General features: G+C 38.8%; 1 protein-coding gene across 1 annotated transcript in view; it reads left to right on the top strand.

The window, feature by feature from the left end:
* PALMD (palmdelphin) overlaps positions 1 to 21,092 on the top strand; it is a 58,770-nt gene that overhangs the window by 19,979 nt on the left and 17,699 nt on the right. The window contains exon 3 of the mRNA XM_003933272.4: positions 3,239 to 3,363. Within this exon, the coding sequence (XP_003933321.2) occupies positions 3,239 to 3,363 (125 nt within the window). The remainder of the gene's footprint in view (positions 1 to 3,238; positions 3,364 to 21,092) is intronic.

Below are 21,092 nucleotides of genomic sequence, written 5' to 3'. Positions count from 1 at the left end.
ACGTATTCTTTAATCTGGGGTGGTCAAGAAAGCACTGTTTGTGTGTGTTTCAAGCTGAGTCTTAACTGATAAGTAGAATTTATATGAATGTACATAGGGCCTTAGTCAGTAAATATTTATTAAGTACCTATTATATACAAGGTACAAACTAGACACTAAGAATATAAAATAAGTGAAATTTGACCTGTGTCCTTAAAATGGTAACTGATATGTAAACTCATGATGACACTGATTCTGTGATAAATACTTTATGGGAGGCACCAACTGCACAGGGCACAGAGAGGAAAGAGTGGCTGTTTCAGTAAAGCGTATTCTTCTAAGTTTTGCAGAAAATAGTTGGCTATACCAAACAGCAACAAGGCATAATTCCCAAACAGGGTTCAAAATGTGCAAAAGTATTTTTAAAAACTACTCTACAATGTGTTCACCAAGTTAGGAAAGCTCTACTGGCCTCTGTAGCCTGTCTCTTATTTTCTTCTGCTTCCATTTGTCCTGGTTTTCACGACTAATGTCTCCACCTTCCTGACTGCAAACTAGTTCATTATACTTCAGTGACACACATTAAACAACATAAGCATAAACATTTACAAAGTGTTCCTCCTATATCAGAATACACACGTTTCAAAATAGTGATAGTAACTCACTCTGATACTCTTTAGCTCCTGAATTTGATGATCATTCCCACAATGCACTAGCAAGGCAGATTCTGGGACATTTTTACATCTTAATATTCATATTATTCCGAGACTTTTCTCTGTATGGATCTTCTTGCTTAGTAATATGATCACAATCTCATGTTACAAGGAAACACAAAATACACTCAGTCTGAAAAATGTTTGATTTCCATGAGTCCACTCAATTCAGTCTATGAAAACCATTTTATTCCAGGTCTACTGTAACTTCTGGGTAGATATAGAAGTGCTTCAAGAAAACCTTTTCCTAAAAAAAACTGCAGAAAGATCTATCACCTGCATGTCACATTTTCATTTAGTTCATATGGCTTTCAATTCTGAATTTCATTGTAAAGTAGATTTTATTATATTCATTAGCCTCATATATTAAAGCACAAGTCTAAACTGTGACATAAAAACAAAATAGCCATTTTGATTACTACAGTATATATGTGATTGCAATATATCATTTTGATTGCATATCCAAATTGTATATTTTATATTTAAGTTCAGTGGTAGTGAGTTCTCCACCAGGAATAAATGAAAATTTAAGAAGTATGAACAAAGTTTTACAAGGCTAAAATTAAAATTATTTCTAACCAGACTAAGCATTAAGAAGGAAGCCTAACACATCACAAGAATGATTTGCTGCCCCCTATAATTCAGCCTCATAAAACCACCCCATCTAACTGTTTCTTATAGAGACGTGTATGCAATTGACTGGAGCTTTCCTTATAGGTGTTTTGTAAGGAGTATAACTGACTTCTATAGTTGTTACTGTCTTCTTTTCTATGCATTAGCTAAAATTCCATCAATTAAAAATAAATTTGAACCAAGGTAAATTATTAAAATGATGCTATATTCAGATTTTCTTAGCATCTTTGACCCCAGGAGCTGAATATTGACCAATGTTAATAATATTTACTGGGTCTGCAGGAAAACATTTTTACAAACAGCTTAACAGCTATAACCAATGGTTAAGATAACACTGGGTAAACAATCTCTGGCCACAGAGTGCAGTAATACAAATTGCTTTTATGGTGTATATTATCCACATGCAATTGCTTAAGACTCTCAAAAGGCCAACACAAATGTGATGATCGGGGGTGAAGCTGTTATTTACTTAATCTAGTGGTTTTCAAACCATGTTCTGTGCATCCATAAGCCTTCAGGTCCCCACGCTGCTTCAATTAGAGCAGTCCTGAATTCATCTGTTTTCCAAACTATAGTTCCATATAACGTTTATTTGTAATGTTATAAGTTATAGTGTTATATTGGGGTTCTTTTTTAAAAAAAAATGTTTAAAAGTCTTTACCTTAGTAAAAATAAAAATTAAAATTAAAATTAAAAAAAAAATCCTTTGGTAATTATCTATCACAATGAAACTTAATTTTAAATGTGTTTTTGATTCAGATATTTGTATTTCAGTGGTATTTATTCTAGCATCCCTTAAAAAAAGCACAAAATTATTCTTACTTGCTCTCATTAAATTTTAATATAAGAGAAAGAAGTCCCAAAAAATAAAGTTCTGATTCTTTCCTGATGGATTTTAAACATAGTGAATCCCCAATGAATAATTAACAACGAATAACTGAACAAATAATTTATAGAGGCAGATTAGGTACGTAATGAGAGTCCTTTTATTCCAAGAGAAAAAGAGAAACGAGCTCCTTGAAAATAACATGACAGTATATCTGACACTTTCTACTTGAGATGTAGACTACATGCTAATTAAAGCCCATCCAAAATTTAAAGGTCTTTTTCATTTGTTTTAAGTCATCTTAGGTCTTTAAACTCCAGGCCCAGGAGTTTCATTTCCTCATGCAAACTCAAGAGGAGATTTTTGTTTTTTTCCATATGGTGAAATATAATTTTCTCTGTGTTGTTAAAGTTGACAAAAACTCACCAACGTTTAGAGAGATCAGTAAATTTTGTGCTTAAGAATGTCTACAACCAGGGAGATTCTGAGAAGAAAGAAGGGTTGTTAAGTAGGTAAAACAATAAATAGCTACCACACAGCCTGAGGCTAACAGTGAATATGTTTAAGGCACAACAGCAAACTTCTGTTTTTCCCACCATTCCAATTAATCCCACAAAAATTTGAAGCAGTTATATGCTCTCACTGGGGGGAATATCAAAATGGCTTCAAGAAGATTTTGACTTTGTTAAGGACACAAGATATACAACCATCAATAACAAATAACACTAAAGACATCATTTATGAGGTCCCATTATGACTTCACAATCATTGCATGATTCTGAAGACAGAAAGTGGGGTCGAGATGGGGCTGCCTGGAGTATGGGGGCCAGGGATCTTCATGCCAAAGGAGGGACCCAAACTAAACCTTGAAGTATAAATGAGATTTAGATGCATACAAATTGGCTTTGAATAGAGTCAAGAAGACTGCAAAGAAAGACAATAAGAGATTTATTCAGGCAAGACACTGAGAGAAAATACTTCCTCTTTAACATGTCACCTATTGAAATTCATTAGATTTGAAAGCAGTAAGAGATTTTGGAAACTATTGACCCATATGAGAACATATCTTTATGTTTCCTGACATCAGAAAAAGGCCTTGAGGGAGAAATGGCTTCTAGATGGAATCAGCAGTGGAAAAGAACAGGAAGAGATGAAGAAGCAAAATCAACAAGACCAGCACCAGATCCAGGTTCTAGAAGAAAGTATCCTCAGGTATGGCCCTCACTGAGACACTCCACAACTACCTTGATTTTGACTTTGTCCCATGTCGTACATAGACATGCCATTATGACTTTCAGAGGCACCATCGGATCTTCCATTTGAATTTCTTTTTTTTTTTTTTTTTAAGGCAGGCTTTCACACTGTCGCCTAGGCTGCGGTGCAGTGGTGCTATCTCAGCTCACTACAACCTCCACTCCCAGGGCTCAAGCAATCCTCCAACCTCAGCCTCTCGAGTAGCTAGGACTACAGGTGCCCACCACCAATTCTCGGCTAATTTTTATATTTTTGTAGAGACAGGGTTTCACCATGTTGCCCAGGCTGGTCTAGAACTCCTGAGCTCAAAGTGATGCACCTGCCTGGGCCTCCCAATGTGCTAGGATTACAGGTGTAAGCCACTGAGGCCAGCCTTCCATATGAATTTCTGAAAAAGACTAGGGAATCACACCAGAAGGCCATAAAACAAATTTTACTGTAAATATCACCTGAGTGTAGCAACGCTAGATTTATTTTTTAAGTGCATATTGATGACTTACACTTCTCTGAGCCTGTTTCCTCCAGAATGGTAGGAATGCCTACCTTTTAGTGTTATTGATCAGATTAAAAAATACATGTGCCAAACTACCAGCACCTACCTGGCACACGGTAGGTACACAAACGACAGTTCTTCTTTACAGCCCCAGCCCCTATTCTCACCTTAGGACAGGTGACAAGTCTACAGGTGTGTTTATCCTGTCCTTCCATCATATCTCTCTCAGGCCTTCCTCAATCACAATGGTGATATTTTGAAAAAGAAGGTTCTCTAGCAGTACTCTACTCACAGTTTCCCTCTTCTGGTTCTTTGGTGATTTGGTCACAGGTGTTCACTTCATTTCTCAACGCCCTTTCCTGCTTATTATGTGAGATCAGTACAGTCAGGCAACTGCTGGGGTAAGAAGTAATGTTTTAAAATTATCTTGGCTTGAAATAAGGTGATGGATGTAAAAAAAAATGGAAAGCTCAAATGTAAGATGGGATTACTAGTATTATCACATGTGAAAAAGCACAGAAGAAACAGATATAGGACAGACCAGAATCATTTTCTAACCTACACAGGGAAAACATTGAAAAGATGGAATTTCTTGTCTTATAAGCACGACAACAAATTAAAGTCTACACATCTTTGAATGTAGACAACTTTCAAAACCTCACTTACTTTAATTCATTGCCTTTAGTGAGGGCTATAGAAAAGATATGAGACAGCCGGGCGCGGTGGCTCAAGCCTGTAATCCCAGCACTTTGGGAGGCCGAGACGGGTGGATCACGAGGTCAAGAGATCGAGACCATCCTGGTCAACATGGTGAAACCCCGTCTCTACTAAAAATACAAAAAATTAGCTGGGCATGGTGATGTGTGCCTGTAATCCCAGCTACTCAGGAGGCTGAGGCAGGAGAATTGCCTGAACCCAGGAGGCGGAGGTTGCGGTGAGCCAAGATCACGCCATTGCACTCCAGCCTGGGCAACAAGAGCGAAACTCCATCTCAAAAAAAAAAAAAAAAAAAAAAAAAAGACATGAGACACGGATCTTTTAGTGACATTTAATATTTGGTAGCTGTGCTACGAACATATTTTGTCCATACTCGCTGCACTATACAAACAGATCTGATTACACTTAAAACTGACAACATGAAAAAAGGCTTCCTCCCTACAAATGATTTCCATTTTACTTGATTGATTGCATGCACTTGTATATTTAATAGCTAAAATCATTGACTGCTCATCCTTATCTAGATGTTTTTGAATTAACAATTTAAGAATTAACTTTAAGAATTAACAATTCTTAAAAGGTTACAGAATTGAAATGTTTGCATTTATAAACCCATCAGTTGTTTAGATATGAAGTGCTTCTAAATAGTGAATAATAAATACTTTAAAAAATAACCCAGTAAGTCAACTCTATAGCTTGAAAAACTCAATTCTTATCAAGGCATCCCTTAGCAAGACCTTCTCACCAAGAGTCCGGCTTAAGTGGGTGATTACTTTCTTCATTCCTCAACACAGAATGCTTATCTCTGAAAGAGTCCTAAATTTAATCCCTGCAAACCTTTCCCACTGCACAGACACCTACTTGCTTCCCCTCAAAACCTCCTTTTAGAGTCTTTCCACATACTGAACACCTACAGCTTTCTCTGCATCTGATGATAATTGAAGTGGCTACATATACACAAACTCCATTAACAGGCTTGGACAGCATTTTGAGTAATCCGAGTATTAACCAGGACTCTGCTGATTGCTTTTAGACCTTGCCTGAATGCTCTGAGAAGCACGTAAGCTTCTAGTAGTATTGATAGTGGATTCTAGTTAGAGCTTCTTCCTAACCAAAAATTAAAAAGGAAGAGGAGGAGGGAGAGGAAGAGGAAGAGAAAGAGATATTTAATAAGCCATAGTATACACCAGGCACTTCACATATATTGTCACATTTAATCATCATAACCTGGTGAGGGTAGCTATTGCTACCTTCACTTATTTCAAAGAAGTTAAGGAATTCACACAACTAGGAAGTGGAAGATCAGGGACTGACTCATTTGACTACCCCACACTGCCTTTGAAATGATGGCACACAGCAATGTCTGTGGACTGAAAAGGTATTCTCTCTTATAGAAAATTTTTGAAATATGTTCTGTTCCTTTTCTCTCATTTCTCCAAAAAGCTCCAACCACACTTAGGATCTCCTTCTATGTCCCCCTACGCTCTTTGGTAAATTACCAATTACATATTTGTTCATTATCCAATTTCTCACATCTCATTACAACTTTTATATCTTCATGATGCTATGAATCCATGAATACTCCTTTGTGAACACCAAATGAGTTTAGTCCTTAAATAGAATAAAAGTAGTGGTTCACTTTTAAAGGAATTTATATAATTTACAAAGTACTTACACTAAGTCATTTAAAACAGCAATCCTAAAAAGAAAGCATCAACACCTCCATTTCACAAGTGAGGAAATAGGCACAGAGAGATTAAGTGACTTAATTAAGGCCACAGAGTCAGTAAAGGGTAACTTAGATCTCAAAGCAAGCCAGGTTTAGTGCTCTCCAGCTGAAAAATGAAAAGAGAGCTGTAAATGCAAATGCTCTAAAAATAGCAAAATGCCTAACACAGACAAGTATCTCTAATAATAGCAAACTGCTTTGTTTAAGGAGTGATCCTAAAAAGATGTATTTGAAAAAAAAGAAAGAAAGAAAAAATTCTGTTTTCTCGTGGCCTATAGTGGCATGTTTATCTGGTTAGAAATGTACAAGCAACAGAATGTTCCGAAACAACACATGAAGAGAAAAAATATCTATGCCTTATCTGTATTAAGCAACCTCCCCTACTGCCCAGCATTATAAAAATCACATTGCCAAAGCAGCTTTACCTGATAATGGAACATTTTATTCTCGGATGTTTGTAAAGCTGCTGAAAGAAAATCAGGTGCATGTTTTTAAATTCAATCATTCTCCTAAACAAGTACCCACAGTGCTTGAGAGGCTCTTATTACCAGCTAAATCAGTACAATTTCCTGTTAGCACTGAGTAGCAGTTGAGCCAACTGATGAAGTTGAACCAGGCAGAGCCACTCACATTCCCTAAGCAGGGGAAGTAACCCAAACTCTGAATGTGATTTACCACTTGACTTACGTGCCTGCTCAAGGGTGACACTTGCCATTCTGCCAGGCCCCTCAGCAAGAGGATAAGATTTTAATGGGAACATCAAAACAGAAATGTTGCTATTACTTGGAGTCCATAGCAGGGCCAGACTTTGCCCATGAAACTCTTTCTTTCTACTTCCAAGGCATTGCGAAATGAACTGAAGCAGTGTTGCCCCTGGCATTCACATCCCAGTTCTGCTGACATAGTACCTAGGCTTGGTCAAGTTCTTTTATTTCGTTGAGCCTCAGTTTCCTTGCCTGTAATATGGGACAGTTATAGCCACTTCACAGGACTGTGTGAATACAAAGTGCCTGACACATGGTAGGTATACAAAAAATATTAAATACTAGTCCCTACTAAAAGGCAGAATTCAAAGAACAACACTGCATGGATCGGATCCTTATCCAGGTATTTTTTTTTTTTTTTTGGCCAAGTTCTCTCATTTCTTTATGCTAGTAAAAAGAATAGATTTCTTGAAGTAAACTGAGAATACCCACCGACGAGAATTCTTTTCACTTGGAAATAATCGATTATTTCCTTTTATGGCTTAAAGGCTAGAATGCTGCCATAGGGGTTAATTTTTATGGAACATTTGCTGTGGACCAGGCATTGTGCTAAACATTTCATGTATGTTATTTCACTGAATTCTGACAACTACCGTATTAGGTGGGTTAATTACCCTACTAATTAGAGCTTTAGCTTCACTCTCATCTCGACGCCTTATAAAAAATATTTTTAAATATACTGAACCATAGATTTAACTATACTTTGTAACAGCATCCCATCTACAGCAAAGCCCTGCTATTATTAACTGTCTCCAAAGAGATGAGAAAAAATTGAGGCTTACAGAGGCTGTTAAGTTACACAAGTCTACAGCTAATGTAAAGAGCCAGGATTTTAAATCTAATTAAAAGTCCTAATCATAAAAATAAAACTGTGCCTCAGATCCTACAGAAATTATTTACAAATGTTAAATTCTGTAAACTCTATACTTTTCGGGCATTTTTAAATTTCCAATCTATGCTCTAATTTCACTCTTATGTGTACCACTTTATGTAGACATTTACCTGGGTATTTCACACATTAAAGACATTCAGAGGGTACCGTGACTCATGCATAACCTTTAAGTAAAGACTACCTGCTTATTCATCCTGTCATCTTCTCTTCCAAAGAGAGGCAACATTTCAGAAAATAAGTGGGTTTCCATGGTTTCTGTCTCTGAGTTACATTCTTAGCTTTGGAACAATATTTTGGAGTATTTTGCCTGGTGCCCTGATTAATACCTTGGGAGGAAATGTTCCCAGGGGAAGGCTATTGAACATCTCCTTCTGAATCACTTTGCTTAAAGAGTTTCAATTTGCCTCCCAAATGAGCCCTGCTCTTGCTGCGACCACTGAACCATTTACTGCCTGATTGTAGACACAGGTGCACTGGTTTTTCAGTCCAAATATCCACGTGCACAAATGTATAGCCTGGCTTGGAAATCTTGTCCTAACACTTTCCTTGCTCTCCTCTATCCAATAGCCCACACCCACAGCGACACTCCGCAAGAAGTCTCCTTGGGAGGTGTGCTCCCAGCAACTCGTTCACATCCTGGGTTCTTCCTCCCTATCCAGCTGCCCGGCAGTTGTCCATGACCTCCCCTAGCCAAACTGCCCTGTACCAAGCTCCGGTCCAGACACTCTACCTCTTGAACTGTGTCCAAAGACCTCTGACTTTAACTGGAGCACAAGAGTGCCTGACAGAAATGTCATAAGCATGAAATGTAAAAGGTTAACTGCCGAGGAGAATGATGCAAATACACTACATTCCCTTTGGGAAGGATAAGCTACTTACGATTAAATGTTCTCTAGTACGGATTTTTTTGTAAATACTCCAAAGTGCCCTTCTGACCTTCTGCCTTCTTTTAATGAACTTTCATTTGTCCCCCAAATAGTTAGAAACCACCTTCCACATATGATACAAATGGGTAAAGGTATGTATGTGACTATCCAAGCCAAGAGAAAAGCCAAGCAGGCTGGCACAGCAGCTATGGCCACATCCCACATAACTTAAGGGAAATTCCTCAGCAAAGGGAGCTGAAACCCAAGAAAATGTATTCTGCTCAATATCATGTAAAGCAGTAATCTACTCAGTTAACTCAAAAGATAGCAGGCAAGATTCAATTCAAAAAGAAACCCAAAACATTGATGTAGAAATATAAAAGTTAAAGTTTTTTGTTACTGGTTATCATTTATCAAAGTTTAGCTCATTATTTTTTCCCTCCAAGTTTCACCCCTACCTAATACTTTTAGCTACCTGGGCAGGTCAGTGGTACCTTAATGAAGCTAATGTTTCATCGAACACAGGTGAGGTACACTACATGGAAAAAATATCACATTCTACATGTTTCTACCTTCCTACCCTAACCCATATCTAATACCACATAGCAGAGAGATAGACAAGCTGCTCTTTTATGACAACATAAGAAAATGAAGAAAAAAGACGGGGGGAAAAAAACTCCACCATTTGTTTCTTATTAAATTTGCTGTTGCCTGGAGACACTCAAGAAATTATTCTAAGGTAATTATATGAGTCAAAATCATTCCAAGCATGTTTTTCACTCTCCATATTTGACTAATTGGTTTACCAGATTTGTGATAGTTCATCTGTTGCTGTTTTTAATCTCCCAGATAGTCTGATTATTTTTAATTCAGGAGCTTCAGTTTTAACAAAAAAAGCTAAGTAAACCAAACGTCAAAGCAAAATAAGGGAAGAAGTCTACCCACTCCAACCCACCAACACACACACAAGCCCCTAGTACAACGCCTAGCACATAGTAGGAATACCTGTGAATATATAGCTTAATAAATGAATGAATGAGAAAAATAGATGATGTATGGATGAATATTAGTACTTAAAAATGCTACCTTTCTAAGAGGACCAGCTGAAGAAGCCTAGATAATGACTTAAACATTAATGAACTAAAAAGGAAAAACTTGAAACGCTTTTAAAAATAAAAAAAAAAAAAGAATAAACATCCAGCTAGTTTGAGTCAAGGACAAAGTTATATGGTAACAGTGTCCTGGCTTTGAAACAATTACTGATGGCATGTTTTACCGTCTTACCATCGCCTTGTTTACTCTCTCTCCATTTTCTCCACCTCTACGTGCCCTTTTATTTCCTTATTCCCACCTGTCAGCATTCATTCTTGCTCAAACCTGGCAATCTCATCTACATGTTCGTAGAAATAAAGATTAAATGGTTACTGGCCCCCATCATGATAGGCTGGAAAGTAGATTACAATTACCTCTGAGGGTCCTCCCTCCACTCCACTTCAATTTATTTAATAACACCTACCCTTCATAGAGCATTCTTCTGAGAATAACAATTCTCTGAGGGAAGTCTGATTAGCTTCATTTTGTACATAAGAACACTAAAGCACAGAAAGCTATAAATCTGGTAGCAGTCATGCCAGGAGTCACACGTAGGTCTTCCCGACTCCAGACCCTTTCCACCAGACCTTACGCTGCTTATTCTTGATTCATTTAGTGAATATTATTGATAACTTGCCATATGTAAGTCTTTGAGTCTTCTAGAGAAGATTTCAGAATGATAAGCTCCCAGAAAAAAAATATATATTTGTGTTTTTCTCTTTAAATCCTTTAACTTTTCAAAATGCACTTACATTTATTATCTCACTCAAAATGGGATTCAGTGCCTTGAAATACAAATTTGACACTATTAGCAGAGTTGTCATAGATCTTTGGCTGTGCTGACATGAGTAAAGATAGAACAAAGGAGTAACTGAACAATCCGGAAAGTGGGAGGTGAATTCGTTTCAATGATCTGTTCTCCAAACCTTGGCCACAAAGGAAGAATGTTCAAGAGCAGCAACTCACTGTAAGAGAAAGGATCTGTGCTGCCTGCCACAGGGCCTAGTCTTCCCCATTCTGCAGGAGAGTTTCCCGTAACTAATTTTACCAGCTCAAAACACTTCCACACCCACCCCCTTGCAAGGCATCTTTTGTCAGCCATAAGGCAAATGTCACTCCGTCCATTTAGACCACCCAAGGTTATCTGATTCTTGCTGGCTACTCTATGTTTCATTAGGATTGAAATTTATATTTGTTGATCTTCAAACAATACAGCCCTGTTCTTGGTAATCAAATATGAACAATTAACATCAAGAAGCAAAGCAAAAATGAAGTAGATAAAAAGTAGAAAATATAGTAGCTGCTCTATAATATTGTCAGGGATAAATGTTAAGGGTTTCCAAGGCACAAAGCCAGGAATTATTTCTGAAAGGAGAGAGTCACTAGCTGTCTACATCATTGAATATTTTTTGCCATTTCATTATATAGTTACCAGCAGTTTATTCATAGAAATGTTTTTCTGTACAATTTTTTTTAGAAAAATAAAAGGCTTACCAGAATCATGGATAAATAGATCTTCAGTTGACTTGCTGTGTCCTGGCCACGACAGTAGTTGATGGTCACTTGGGAACCTCATGACACCTGGGTGCAAGTCAAATTGTTAAAATTATTTCACTCCTATTAAATGTGTGTCACGTACTCTATAATCCCTTACTAAAAAACGCACACACCTGGTTTCTGTCCTGCCAGAGCACTTGAGAAGCCCATGACTAACTAATCCTTCATATCACATCAACCTTGAGAGTATATGTTTATTTGCACTCATATGGAAATTACATTTGTATAATAACTTGTGCATGACAGTGGCTGATATTCTGAAAACCAGTTTGGTTTCTTATTTCTCATGGCAAATGAAACCCTCAATTTGCAAAATATTGTTCGGACTAAGAGGGTTTGCTCTTCTACTAAATCCCTCTCTTCTAACGTTACATGCCTACACGGCAGTTTCAAATCAGGATACTATCATCTGCCCATAAGATAATTATTAATATTTTCAGATTTATATTAGGAGATGAGATTCACCCATGCAAAAGCTATTCACATGTAATTAATTATTCAGCTTTCTAAACATCTGCTCTGTTCCCAGCCATCAGAGCAAACCGACGCTTGCTTCAATGTCATTGCTGCCTTGGCTCTCTGCTTGTTATCTTAAAGTTGCCGCATTGTATTGTTTGTCCTATTCTTAAATGCTCCAGATTAGAGGCAACGGATCTGGCTTGCAGCAAACTCGGTGTTTGCTGTATGCCAAGTGCCCTCTAATTCTCTGGCATGCTTACCAGTAGCATGTGATTGTTTGCACTGGCAGGCTAGATCTTCCTTATTACACATGCACTTTGACAATGGCTGGTTCTTAGGGAGTTCTTGTTCTTCTTCTTTTCTTTTTTTAAGGACACCAGCCATGTTGGTTAGTTTTTGTTCTTACCTACTGTCTGTGCATTGAATTATTCTTTATCTTTTTTGATATGCACTTTTTAAAAATTTTTGTAGATATGGGGGCACAAGTGGTTTTGTTACATGGATATACTGCATACTGGTGAAGTCTGGGCTTTTAGTGCAATCATCAGCCAAATAATGTTCATTGTAACCATTAGGTAATTTCTCATCCCTCATACCCCTCCTACCCTCTCACCCTTCTGAGTCTCCAGTGACTATTATCCCACTCTATATGTCCATAAATACACATTACTTCGCACCAAGTTATAGGTCAGAACACGTGGTATTTGTCTGTTTGAGTTATTTCACTTAAGATAATGATTTTATTTCAGCTTAGTGAAGAAAATATGCATGACATGTAATAGGTCCTTAATAAAGGTTTGTTATACATTTGATGAAATGTATTAAACCTCAACTTTAAACAGTAAGACAAAAATCTCACCTTCTAATAGATTACATTACCCTCAATTTTACTAAGAAAGTATAATTTGCCATTACCTTTGGCCAAATTATCTATAAAGATATCTTTAACCTCTGACCCATAGTAATAATTTATCTGCCTATTATGTATGACTAACACACTGCAGTCAAGATAACTTGACTAAAGTCAACTGTATATACTCAATAGTAGCCATTGAATTTCCAGAGAGATTATTTTAGATGAGCTATGATTTTAAAAAATAAAAAGACCTTTCATTTTTCACTGCTAACCTTAACCATTCAATATTAGCCAGCTATCCACCCAAATCATGCTAGATTTGATACGGTTTTTTTTAGAAACATACAAATCCTTTAACCACTGGAGGTAAAGACTGATTAATTTTTCTGTTTTTACTAGTTAACTATCTGAAATGCAAGATACTAATGAGTAATTATGCAAATCAATGAAAAAAATTATGAAAAATCACATAAAATCTGTCACACTACAATTCATTCCCCATAAGGTTACACAATAGTCAGCATACTGGTTTTGTCACTTTAAAAGAGTCCTCAAGAGCAGTGGCTTAATGAAATAGAAAGGTCCATTGAAATAGAAAGGTCCATTTCTCTCACATACATCAAATCCTAACTGGTAGACATTCAAGCAGAGGAGAGCGTCAGTGTTACATGAGATTATCTAGAGGCCCTATTTCTGTTTTTTTTTGTTTGTTTTTTTTTTTTTTTTTTTTTTTTTTTAGATAGAGTCTCGCACTGCTACCCAGGCTGTAGTGCGGTGGTGCAACCTCGGCTCACTGCAATCTCTGCCTCCTGGATTCAAGCAATTCTCCTGCCTCAGCCTCTCGAGTTGCTGGGACTACAGGTGTGTACCACCACGTCCAGCTAATTTTTTTTTTGTATTTTTAGTAGAGACGGGGTTTCACCGTGTTGGCCAGGATGGTCTCGATCTCCTGACCTCATGATCCACCCATCTCTGCCTCCCAAAGTGCTGGGATTACAGGTGTGAGCCACTGCGCCCCGCCTAGAGGCCCTATTTCTTTCTGCCTTGTTGCTTTGCTACCTCTTAAGGGATGCCCTTGTCTATATGGTCAAAGCCAGCTCAACACCTCATCAGCATTCCACTTCAGGAAGGGAAGATAAATGGAGGACAAGCAGCTCTATTTTAACGGTGTGACATGACAGTTGCAGATATCAATTCTGCTAATACCCTGTTGGCCAGAATTTACTCACATGGTACCATCTGAATGCTAAGGACACTGGGACATGTAGTCCATAGCAAGGTAGCCAAAAAGTCATATAAAACTCAGAGAGTTCTATCACTAAAAAGAACAAAAGGAGAATGTATTGGGGGTGGGGTGTGGAGAGAGAAAACAGCAGGTTGTCAAAAAAGACTAGCATGTTCTGTCCACGTTTACTTAATACACATCATCCCCATACACATTATTACAACTCTTCTGATCATGCTGGATCACTGCTGAGATTTTGTTTAGAATAGTATTTTCAAGGACAGGTGTGTCCCTGGAATGGACCTGGTAGATTTTTGTCTTCCAATGGGGTTGTCACAGACGGTCCTCCTCTCCCAAGCAAACTAAGAAAGAGAAAAAGGTAACTCATTTTTATTTTTTATTTTTTCTGAGACAGAGTCTCACTCTGTTGCTCAGGCTGGAGTACAGTGGCATGAACTCATTGCAACCTCTGCTCACTGCAACCTCCACCTCCCAGGTTCAAGTGATTCCCCTGCCTCAGCCTCCCAAGTAGCTGGGATTATAGGTGTATACCACCATGCCCAGCTAATTTTTGTAATTTTAGAAGAGATGGGGTTTCACCATATTGGCCAGGCTGATCTTGAACTCCAGACCTCAAATTAGCCACTCACCTCAGCCTCCCAAAGCACTAGGATTACAGGTATGAGCCACCACGCCTGGCTCAGTAACTCATCTTTATTAAGGAATTCCTCCACCTCAAGCCCTGCTGTAGGGTTTTATGAACAAGTAGCTCAATTATCTCCTTAAGACAACCTTTGGCGAATACTGTTATTATTCCCTAAATGAGAAAACAAGCTTGGAGGGGTTAAATGATTAAGCCAAGTGCATTAGGTTTGAGATGGGTTTATTTTCTGTTTCCATGGGTAAAACTGAAGGAAGAAGTACTTTCATCTCCTGAGAAAGTGGGCCTTCACACAAAAACTCACAAAATATAGTTAAAGTACCAACTGTTTCCTGTTCTCCCAAGATTTAGTGGGGAAGAAAGGTAAGAGAATCTCCAGTAAGAGAAGAATCAAGTTAGAAATGCTCACCATTCTAGGCAGAATTCAATACTTACTGGAGGCAAAGACATTCTTAGAGCCTGTGAGTTCTGAAAGAAACTGGACCCAGCTGGGCACGGTGGCTCACACCTGTCATCCCAGCTTTTTGGGAGGCCAGGGCAAGGTGGGAGGATCACTTGAGCCCAGGAGTTAAAGACAAGGCTGGGCAACACAGGGATACCTCATCTCCTAAAAATATATATATATGTATTTCTCTTTGTCTAGCTTGGGAAATGTCAGTAGTGAGGGATTGGTCCTAGCACTTCTATCTGCTGGCCTCAGAGGTACATCGGTAGTGTCATAACACCTGCTGACTCAGGCTATCCCAGAGAAATAGCCATTGGACCCACTCTAGGTGTAGTTCTGGCTTTTAATAGAAGAGTTTGGACTACTGAAACCAAGTAATTCATCAATCCCTTCAACGTATATAGCTAAGAGCCAGTCATAAACTTAAATTCATACCTAGCATTGGTGGTTACATTGAAACTGCAGTAAAATAATCAAATTGCATTAGCCAGCTTTATATTTAAGACCTACTGCTTGTGTGCAAGCAAAGAAAAGACTTTCTTTTCTGACCTCGTCTTGCTGTACAGTGGCATTAGCTTAGGAATCACCAGATTCTTTGAAGGAGACTGTTCTAAGAACTCCTACCAAGAACCAAAGTCAAGCAGCCAAAAAAAAAAAAAAGATAAAGCCCAGATTGTAATCCTTGTTAGATGGACTAACACACTGAGTAGAAAAATCCCCAGTACGGCAAAATAACCTTAAGGAAGATTAGGACAGAAATATTACCTTTATATGTAATGGGTCAACACTTACACACTGGTGGGCCCCATCTATCCTTTCACTCTTCGCTTCCTTTATTATCATAGGAAGTAAAAAAATCCCTTTACACTGCTGAGCAAAATGAATGTTGTGTCTAAGTTCTTAAGAATCAATCTTTTTAAGTTTTCTTTCTACAGTAGCTAATTGGAGAGGAGTTAAGAGTTCAGACTCTGTAAGTAAAGATCTGATTCCAAATTCCATCTGCCGCAGGCTGCCTGTGAGCCTTGAAGCCGGTTGCCTTTCTAGGCACCCAGCTTGCTCATCTGTTAATTGGAACTAACAGCGGGGCTCATGGATGTTGCTGTAAGGTGAAATAGACCAGTGCCTGGTGCAATGTAAATATACAATACATGTTAAATGCTATAAATGCTAACACATGAAGTACCAAAAGGTAGGATGACGACATTTGAATTTTGGTTTGTGTGGTTTTTTTCCCTTCATGAGTTTCAGTCTGTTTGGCCCCTAATGGCAAACTCTATCAGATTGCGAGTCCTTGTTAACTCCACCAAAAGCTGAGAGAGATAAATGGACCCTTAGCAGCAGAAAAATTGCCTTCTGAAATAACCTCTTCCTGATGCATCCAGCATTTATGTGCTGTCCTTTTTTCCAAGACAAAAAATTGCATGTTGGAATTGGATTGGAGACATTATCTCGTGATGATTAAGGGAGGTTATTACTACAACAGTTCATGAAATGAACTGTACCTGCTTTTACCTAGGGAGCTCTTGAAAATAACCCTCTTTTTCCCCAGCAAATAGGCAAGGAGAAGAAAGATTCCAATAATGGATAGCATTACAAATCCTTTTTCATGTACTCTGCTTACCTAAATTGGCACACGATGCCTGCCCACCATCTCTCAGAAATTGTTGGAGGTACTGATTCATCCATCAAGCCCCACCTAACAGCCTGGGAGGCACCAAGAAGGGTATTTCTCTTTCTCTGCTGCCTGTTCCTCACCAAACTGAATCAGCATTTCAAGGAGCTCAATTCCCATTCTGAAAGGTAATACCTTCTAAAGATGGGGATGGCAGCACTTACGGAAATTCTAACCCATCAGCTGAAAGATAGGCATGTGTAGGTTAGAGAGTTACCCCATGGTAACCTCCCCAAAAGCTTTCCATTTGAAAAAAATGTAATTGTACATATATATGTATATACACTCACACAGAAACACACATATATGTACATATGTATATACATGCAAACATGTATGTGTATGTGTGTGTATACACACACATGTATTTCCCCAATACTTCACTTATACTTGCCAAATTTTTTCTCTTCTCCAAAATTACCTTTGGAAAGAGATTAGGAATGAGTCCCTAATTTAAGTCTTGCATTGTTTAAGCTTTAAATCAGAGCTGAATATTCTCCTAACTATGAATGGTCATTGAACAATGAAAAGAATAGATACACAAACATGTATGTATATTGGAATGGGAAGAAATAATGAGGAAAAATTTAAAATATCAAAGAAATGAATAAAAACAAATTTCTTTTACAATACATATCAAGAATTTATACTGTACCAGGCTTTTTTTTTTTTTTTTTTTTTTTTGAGATCGAGTCTCACTTTGTTGCCCAGGCTGGAGTGCAATAGTGTAATCTCAGCTCACTGCAACCTCCGCCTCCCAGGTTCAATCGATTTCTCCTGCCTCAGCCTCCTGAATAGCTAGGATTCCAGGCTCGTACCACTATGCCCAGCTAATTTTTGTATTTTTGGTAGAAACGGGGTTTTACCATATTGGTCAGGCCAGTCTCAAACTCTTGACCTCGTGATCCGCTCACCTCGGCCTCCCAAAGTGCTGGGATTACAGGGATGAGCCATTGTGCTCAGATACCAGGTATTCTTTTAGGTATCCAGGGTTCCTTAATCCCAGCATTATCTACACTTTGGACTAAATAATTCTTTGCTGTGAGTAAACTGTTCTGGGCATGACAAGACATTTAGCACCATCCCTGGCCTCTACCCACTAGCTGTCAGCAGCACCCCCTTCTCCCCCTGCCAAGTGATGAGAGGCAAAAATGTCTCCAGACTTTGCCAAATATCCCCAAGGAGCAAAATCACCTCTGGTTATGAACCCCTGTGCTGGATATACAAAAATTGCCCTGCCTAGTAGTGGCAATTTCTGTTTTATGCTCCTTAAGGACAGTCAGTGCTCAAATATTCAGTGTATTATCTGGTGTAGGGGTTGTCAAACCTCCTCTTCTCTATTGCTGGGCTACCGCTGACTTCTGGCCAAATGGAGGGGGTTGGAGGGTTTTGGCAGCATCCAATTCCTTACTCTCAGTTATACTTTCTAAGTCTCTCATCATTTCCGTTGGCATTCTGATCCTTCGGAAAGCTTTTCTAGAGCAGCAAATCTCTAACATTCATCTGATATTTATATTGTCCATAAATATTAGAAGTATCAAATCAACACACAAAAATAAGAAATCAAGTTTTGCATTGAGCTGCAAATTTTAAGAAATGTTCTACATCAGTAGGCATCTCCTGTCAGAGGTTTGTGATTCTAAGTAATTAGTACCAAGATGCTTCCTAGTTATCCTTTTTAACTCAGAGTTGGCTGTGACTAAGTGATTAAGAATGGGAGGGAGGTGTTTATTCATGTTTAGTTTTCACAAACATGTCATGTTGTATTGTGAGACCACAGCCACTTATTAATGCAACTTTCACCCAGTGACTTGAAAACCTTCAAAAAACATTCACTAGCAGATATGCTGATGAGGTTTGCAGGTTTTCAGCCTCATATTCTTACCATATTAGTCTAAAGAGATTCTCAAGACAAATCATAAGGCATTACATTACCCATGGCTTTATCTTCAGAGAGAAACAACAAAAAACACCAGAGCGTTTCAAAATTCCCTAAAATGTCAATGGCCAAGCAAACCAAGAGCTTTGTCTCTGTGCCCCAGGAACAGAAAGGGACAGAGACAGGAAGAAACTAGCTGAAGTCATTGGGAGTAGTAGCTCATGCCTGTAATCCCAGCACTTTGGGGAGTAGAGGCAGGTGGATCACTTGAGGTGAAGAGTTTGAGACCAGCCTGGCCAACGTGGTGAAACCCCATCTCTCTACTAAAAGTACAAAATTAGCCGAGTGTGGTGGTGCAATCCTATGGTCCCAGCTACTCAGGAGACTGAGTGAGAAGAATTGTTTGAACCCAGGAGGCAGAGGTTGTAGTGAGCTGAGATTGCACCCTGGCACTCCATCCTGAGTGACAGAGAGAGAACTCCATCTCCAAAAAAGAAAGAAAGAAAGAAAGAAAAGAAAACCCTATGAAGTTGTTAACATTGGCCAGACCTCTAAATGTTTCATTGCCCCAGATTCAGTCCTTGGAATTCTTATCTCCCTCACTTTCTAGGAAAGTTATAAATACCAACTCCCAAATGTATAAATACCAACTCCCAAATGTATATCTTTAAACCCAGATTTCTCTGAGCTCCAGTCTTGTGTATCCAATCCATATCACACGTGATGGTCTCAAATTTAACACATCCCCCATAAATGCCCTTTGTTCTGTCTCCCAGATTTCTGTTCGGCCAACTGTATTTGCATGTTTCCAATTACTCAGGTCACAAACATGGGAATCACCTTGACATCTCCGTTTCTCTTACCCCCTGCATGTAATCATCAACAAATTCTGGCAGCTCTTTCTCTCAAATATTTACATAATCCAACCACTTCTCGCCCTTCTACTGGCAACCAACATCCGGACTATGCCATATTCATCTACATTTTTTGGACAACTGACCTCCATGTTTGCTCCATCCGGTCTAGTCTTTACACAGCAGCCAGTGTAACTGTTTACATTTCAAGTCATAGCATGTTTTGTCTCTGTTCAAAATTCTCATGGCTTCCCAAAAGGCTTTCATGTGCAAGGCCATGTATATCTGGCCACGTCCCTCCTCTCTGACTTCATTTCACCTTTCTACTCTATCAGCTCTTCCTCCGAGCTTTGTAGTTACTCTTCCATCTCTCTGGAGCACACTCCCCTTGAAACTCTCATGTCTCCTGCTCTCACTTCCTTCCTGTCTCTGCTCAAATGACACTTTATCAGAGAGAATTTTCCTCACCACACTGTAAATAGTGCCTCCTTCCCAGTCTTTCTCTATACGCTTAGCCTGCTGTTTACAGCCCCTATCCTGCTTTTTTCATCAAAAATGTTTTTTCTTCATAAATGTGTGTGTATATCTATATATATAGATATACATGTGTGTCTGCAATACATGCTTATGTATGTGCATGTGTCTGCAGTATACATATTGTATTACACATTTATTAATGCAGGGGTTGGCAAACTATGGCCCAGGACCAAATCTAGCCCTGGCCTGATTTTGTACAGACACAGCTAAAAAATGTTTTTATATTATTAAAAGGTTACAAAAGAAACATGGGAAAAAAGATGAATATGCAACAGAAAGCATATGTGGACGGCAAAACCTAAAATATTTAGCATCTGGCTCCTTATAGAAAAAGGTTGCCAGCTCCTGTATTGTCTCCCACTAGAATGTAAACTCCTTGAATGCAGGGACTTTGTTTTGGTCACTGTAAGTAAGATCCCCAGCATATAGAAGAGTGCCTGGTTCAAAGTAGATGCTAAGTAAATATTTTAAAGAGAATGAATGAATAAAGACAACAAGTTTTGTTTTGTTTTGTTTTGTTTTGAGACTAGATCTCACTCTGTTGCCCAGGCTGGAGTGCAATGGTGTGATCATGGCTCACTGCAAGCTCAACTGCTCAGGCTCAAACAATCCTCCCACCTCAGCCTCCCATGTAGCTGGGACCACAGATGCAGGACCAGCTAATGTTTTTGTTATTTGTAGGGACTGAGGTCTCACTATGTTGCCCAGGCTCGTCTCTAACTCCTGGGCTCAAGCAATCTTCCTGCATCAGCTTCCTAAAGTGCTGGGATTATAGGCATAAGCCACCTTGCCCGGCCCAGTGCTGAGTCTTGTGAGGTCAGGTGACTTGTCCAAGGTCACACAGGAAACTGGCAGATGAGCCAGGATTCAAACCCAGGTCCACCAGATTCCACAGTTAGGTTTTGATGTCCAAGAGCTGCTTGCAGCAATGATTTGAACCTTCCTGTCTTCTTCCAAAAGGCTTCCCTTTGTAGACTGTCTCTAAGAGG

Source organism: Saimiri boliviensis, chromosome 11 (genome assembly GCF_048565385.1).
Source record: "Saimiri boliviensis isolate mSaiBol1 chromosome 11, mSaiBol1.pri, whole genome shotgun sequence".
NCBI lineage: Eukaryota > Metazoa > Chordata > Mammalia > Primates > Cebidae > Saimiri > Saimiri boliviensis.
The sequence above is the reverse complement of the archived record's forward strand: the minus strand, read 5'-3'. Positions and strand labels throughout refer to the sequence as shown.